Below are 6,151 nucleotides of genomic sequence, written 5' to 3'. Positions count from 1 at the left end.
AGTAAACGAAAATCAAAATATGTTAGGAACAAACCCACCACAAGTTTACCAATTTAATGAAGAGGAAATCAAACACTTTCCTTCTGGAAGACTAACAATGAACGACAACGGTTCACTGCACAACTCACCAGCTAGTAGTGTTTTACCGTTCAGTGACGCTATCTATCCGTTCTGCCTTCTGCATTTTGAACATGATTTTATATTTACATGACGTACACGCAAAAACCTACTCGGAGGCCTTGCATCACAAACCACATTCTTATTAACTTAGGCACTTTGATACAAAAAAAAACAAAAAAAAGTGATAAATTGCTGGTTCATAAAATGAGAAAGGACTAAATTGGCGACAGAGGAAAAGAACATTTTGCACCAGTTAATTGCAGTCAAATCTGCATTAGCCAAGGAGAAATATCTGATCCCTGCTGGATTGGCATTCTTAAGCTGGCCATATACGTGGCGATCTGACGATGTTTCGTGCGACCATCGGTTGCACGAAACATCGTCAGATCCGCCACACACCATTCAGGGTGAATCGGCAGGTAAGGAGGTAGAAACAATAGGATTTCTACCTCCTTCTGGCGATTCAGCGCTGAAGGGAGATTTTGGTCAGGCGCCTTCTATGGCGCCCGATCAAAATTTTCAAACTGGTCCGATCGGCGAGTCAGCCGATATCAGCAGCTTCCTGCGATATCAGTCGACTCGCCGACATACCATACACGCACCGAATATCGTATGAAACGAGGTTTCGTACGATATTATCGGTGCATGTATGGCCACCTTCACAAAAAAAAAAAAAAAACAACAAAAATGTATTAGAAAGATACCAGTTTGTTAGAAACAAACTTCTGTTGAATGGCTGTGTAAGGAGGATGCACACTGGCTAATGTCCATTGGAGGTAAAGGATTGTTGCTTTGTACTGAAACAAAAGGGAATTGTAGAGATTTTAGAAATAAGATACAAACATGTAAAAAAACATTTAGAGTATAGTCACCAAGATTTCTTTCTAGGAGATCCCTATTGATACTACCAATGCCCTATTGAGCCTACCTCACCCACATATTCCACACTCGGAACAAAAACTCCTGAACTACATATATACAGCAGCTAGACTTTCGATTACTTCGAAATCCCCAGAACCCCCAAGCATAGGAGAGGTTACCTCTCGCTTACGAGAAAATGTTGGAAGAAATGACAGCAAGACTCAGGGGGACAGTCCCACAACATGATAAAGCATGGTCAAAATGGGAGTTTGTCCACAGAAGGCCAAATTGTCAGGCCTGGATTTGTGGATGCCACCCAGCTGCATGTACATATGTTCCCGGTGCACTTTGGACTTGGCCCACAGGAGATTTGTCGGTTGTTTAAATCTCCTATGCAAAGTCCCTAGTACTATTGCAATTGGCAAGCGCGCACATATATGAGCAGTGGAGGTGTGGGGAATGGCTGACCTTGGGCCAACCGAGGGACAAATCCAGACCTGCAAATTCTGCTATTTTTGCAGAGAAAACAGGACAATAGTAACAGTTGACACAGAGTAACAGTGAGCCACTAAAATTATCCTGATTGGTGCGTTCAGTATCGCCGCTCCCTATACGCAGAGTACGCACTCTGCGTAGGGCACCAACTCCCAGGGGGGCACCCAGCACCGCCGCTCCCTACGCAGAGTGCGCACTCTGCGCAAAAACATACCAAGCAAGTCTTCGCCAGCGGCTCCTTCTCTCTTATGCCGCGGCAACAGGTCCTTTTATAAGGTTGCGCCCGTGCGTATGACGTCACACGTCAGCGACGAGGCGCAACCTTATAGTAGTGCCTGTTGCCGCGGCATAAGAGAGAAGGACCCGCCGACATCACTGGTCTGTTGGGGGTACTTTCTGTGGGGGCAATTGGGGGCTCTGTGTGTGAGGGCTGGCTACTGTCTATGGGGGGTACTGTGTATGATGAGGCAATTGGGGGTACTTATTTTTGGGGGCACTGTTTATGGGGGCAATTGGGGGTACTTTGCATGGGGGCACTGTGTGTGGGGGCTACTGTCTATGGGGGGGACTGTTTATGGGGGCAATTGGGGGCACTGTTTATGGGGGCAATTTTTACTTCCGTAATATTTGGGGGAGGGGGCACCAAAGTAAATTTCTGCTTAGGGCACCCATTTGGCCAGCAGCGGCCCTGGGTGCGTTCCCCAAATTGATTTTTTGCAATACTGGAAGAATTATCTGTTACAAATCAAGACTTTCTTTAACTTCTAATTAGTAATATTTATAATCATTTCCATCAGAGTTTCACTTACCTTTCTAAGAAAGATGTGTGCAACATAATATCAAACACTGCTCTCATTTACTTTCTGGAGATGAATTCAGATAAAGTTCTAAATACCCATGTTCTGCAGGAAAAAAAAAAGTAGTAATAAGGTCAATTGCATGGCCAATCAATGTTCAGCAATATTTTGTAGCAAACGCAACAGTTGCTCCTTCTGAAAGCTCAGACTCAGGCACAATGAACGGAGATGGCGCCTACACACTAATATTACAGCTACAAATACATTTGTGTGTACAAGAATAAAAGGTTAAATGGCAGAGGGAATTATTTGCTATGTAACAATGTAATTTAGAAATAAAAAGTACCCCATAAAACTCATGACAGTACCCCTTGAAGTTGCATGTTGGAACACAAAGAGAATGGCTAGGTCCAAGTAGCTGTAGGGTTTTAAGTTACATAGATATACACCAATGTCTATAAAGATCACACCGGTGATGAAATGCAAGGGGGTAGAAAAGCTTAATCTTCATAAAATCTGCCCCTTAATCTAAGAAGTGGGTGTACATACGAGTATGGCATCTGTTTTTAGCCATGGCTGCTACAGCGTCCTCATGAGTCAAGAACCTCACAACCGCTTCTCCAGTAGCGCCACCAGCGTCTGCGCTGTACTCAATGCTGATCTTCAAAGGCATTATCGGATGGAAAAACTAAGGACAATGGCAAAATTGTTACCAATAAATGACATTTTCTGCTGAAGCGTTAAGATACAGATATGTAAACATAATTCTATGCATTTTTGTTGAGTGCAGTAAACATACATTTGCAATATCCTGCCCTGAAGCGTGGAACGGGAGGCCTCGAATATGGATATCGTGAACAGGGGACATAACGGTAAAGTCCTGGACATCCATGGATACCAATACAGTGTATCTAGCTGCGTATGTGCCCTAAGTTAGACCCTCTTTCTGCTTTCCCATACTCTCATATAAGAGTGGGTGTTTGTTGGGGAATAGAGGGCATCGCGTTTTGTGAATATCACGCCATCTAAACATCTTTGTAGGGTGTTTCTCCACATGTTCGAACTAGTTTGAATTTACTATTTTAGGCAGACGTCCATTAGGGGGCGCTGGAAACACTAATCATTCCTACTCATAGGGTTATCTGTTTTTAATTTGTACATACAGGTTTTATCTATGTATTTCCTTTTTAATTCATTTAACTGTTGCCATCAATAATTAAGGAATTGGGTATTTAAGTGTAAATTATTTTTAGGAATCCATTGGCAAGTCTAAATATAACTGAGTACAGAGCCATTGTAATTTAGACTTGCCAATATGGGTACTTCTTCATTACTCTGTGTTATTGAGATTCAGACTTGCCAATATGGGTATTCTTTATTATTTTCTGTCACTTACTTTTCATTATGTTTATCCTTCTTCTTTTCCTTGCCCCTTGCCTCCTTTTTGAGATTCTGTCTACAACTTTATGAGGCTTCTAATAATTTTACTACATGCAGTATTGGAAAGAGAATTTCCAGCATTTGATAAGAAGTATTCTACTTGTATTTGGCCAGTAGATGGCGTGTACATAAGGCAATTATAGATAGGGTATATATAGCTTACAGCCAAGACCTCTGACCATTGATAGCCCCTGAGGAAGTCACGTGGGGCGTGACGAAACGCGTTGGGCGGGCCTTTAGGTGGTTGGAGGGGAAGAGGGGGACACGGAGAGAGTTTCTCTTGAGGGGACAGGACTGATCTGTCCGGGAGGGAAGCGGCCAGTGCGAGCCGCACGTTAAGATTGTGGGAGGCTGTTCTTCTAACAGATTGGGGGGAATTCCCAAAAGTGGTGATATTCCGACAAAATAAAAGTGGAGATAGATTTGTCGGAATTTCCACCGTATTCACAAACCTCTATTTCCACTTTTGCCTTTAGCTCTTAGTAAATCTGTCGGTGCCATCAGACCCAGTCTCACAGATACAGGAGCCTTGGAATAAGGATTTTACCAGCAGGATTTTGCATTTCATTTGCCATTTGTCATTTCACTTTGGGGCATTTCCTGACGGGCAAATGTTTACAATATATTCACACAAAAAGTTATTATTGCCTCATTGATTAAGCTAAAACTAGCATAGCAATGCAAATGTGAGGTAAAAACGTTTTATATATAAGATATAAATTAAACTTTTTTTAATCAGTGTTTTACTTGTTTATAAAATGTTAATGAGGCTTTTTGCACCTATTGTTCTAGGGTGGTGAGACAGAAACTTGTCCCCTAACAATAGTCTGCTAATCCCCATTAATATGTTAATGATTGGGCCCCTACCTTAGGTGTGAAATAGAGACTGGGTGAAACCAAACTAAACAGAAGAGAATTGGTCTGACAGAGTTACACTGAGCTTTACGCCATTTTGAAAATGTCGGGGAAAAATGTTGGGAAAATGTCGTTTAAACGACAAATTCACAAAAGTGTCTGTAAACGGTCTTTCTTTCACCAAAAACGGAAAAGTGGCGGTTGAGTCGGAATTTTGGCGGATTTCTGTTTGTGAATCTGGAGAAAGGGTTTTCCACCACTTTTACTCCAAAAAAGGGCTACCTCCACTTTTGTGAATTCCCTCCATAGTGTCTGGGCTGTTGCAGTGCAGAGAGTGCGCGTCCCGTGATCAAAGGGAGCGCTCAGGCATCAGACATATATCGCCTTTGAGGGGGCGGGCGCTGGGACGGGCTCTGCACGGTGTGCTCGGGAGGGTTTGTGGCGCCAAATGAGGAGCGCACTCTGGGGTAGCAAGTGTGTCTGTATTGGCACTTGATATATCAGCGCCCTAGTAGTCAGTGCTGGTGGCTTTGATATTAGTGCCGCTGACGCTGCAGTGTCTAGCTCACTGAGCGCCACCATTGTCTAACCCTTCCCGGACATACTGCCAATAGAATGTGCAGCAGTCTTTGGCTAGCAGCATAAGACAATTTATGTACCGAAACCAGTGCAAACTCTGTGAATGGCACACAGAGTACCCACATTAATTAATGTATCCCTATGATGGACTATTGAATTAGGACACTCATTGTCATTGATTAATACTAATATTTATTGGCAGTTCCTCTCCTCTTTTTTCGTTCTCTCTCCCTCCCTGTCTCCCCCTCATCTCCACCTCTTTTCAGGGAATAACAGCACTTATGAATGAACCGTTTTCCCTAATATTTGGGATATGAACTTAAATATAGATGCTGATTGTCCCTTTTGGTACTGGCTATATCTTTTATGAACTTTTTCCATTTTGTCCTATTATGGACAGGTTGGTTTTTAATTATTAAATTAATTAGTAATCAGTGTGATTTTCTTTTTAAACTTATGAAATAAAAGTTACATGTTTTAAAGGCATAAACACTAAAATGTTTGCTTCTTTGCTAATTCTTTTTTTAATAAAATTAAATTGATTTTACACTGAAGTGGTGGTTTTTGAGCGCTTACTCCTTTGGGATCATTTTTTGGCACTTGAAGGGATTAGTTTGGAAGAAGGCAGCTGTTTGTATATCACCTAAATCAAAACTCTATGTAGGGTAATTTAAGTGATGACGTATAAGAGTTTTTTTTTTTTCCTTCTTTTCCTCTTGACAGTCCTATTGTAGACCTTAAACATTATATACCAGTGCTGTCCAACTGGCGGCCCCCCTCTGTGTGGCCCCCCACCTGTCTGGCTGCTTTGATGGCTTACTCTTGTGTAAGCTTTAAATGGTATCAGTACTGTAATTAACTGGCCCCCTGCATGGTTCTCACCTCAGATTCAGCCTGTAATCCCTCTGTATTGTTTAAATATGTAATCCCCTGTGTTGTTCACACCTTTTAATCTCTGCATTGTCCACCCCCTGCAGTGTTCACACCTCAGGCTCAGGCTGTAA

At 42.3% G+C, this 6,151-nt stretch overlaps 1 protein-coding gene across 1 annotated transcript; it reads right to left on the bottom strand.

Moving 5' to 3' along the window:
- Positions 1-2,284: 2,284 nt before the first annotated feature.
- LOC116407845 (G-rich sequence factor 1-like) lies at positions 2,285-3,162 on the bottom strand. Its single transcript, XM_031893901.1, has 3 exons — positions 3,073-3,162; positions 2,823-2,961; positions 2,285-2,378 (listed from the first exon to the last, which is right to left on the bottom strand). The coding sequence occupies exons 1-3, from the start codon at positions 3,139-3,141 to the stop codon at positions 2,329-2,331; spliced, it is 258 nt and encodes an 85-aa protein (XP_031749761.1). The 5' UTR covers positions 3,142-3,162; the 3' UTR covers positions 2,285-2,328.
- Between the last annotated feature and the right edge of the window lie 2,989 nt (positions 3,163-6,151).

The sequence above is a fragment of the Xenopus tropicalis genome, chromosome 9 (genome assembly GCF_000004195.4).
Source record: "Xenopus tropicalis strain Nigerian chromosome 9, UCB_Xtro_10.0, whole genome shotgun sequence".
Classification (NCBI taxonomy): domain Eukaryota; kingdom Metazoa; phylum Chordata; class Amphibia; order Anura; family Pipidae; genus Xenopus; species Xenopus tropicalis.
Note: the sequence above shows the minus strand (reverse complement) of the source record. Positions and strands in the feature narration are given on the sequence as shown.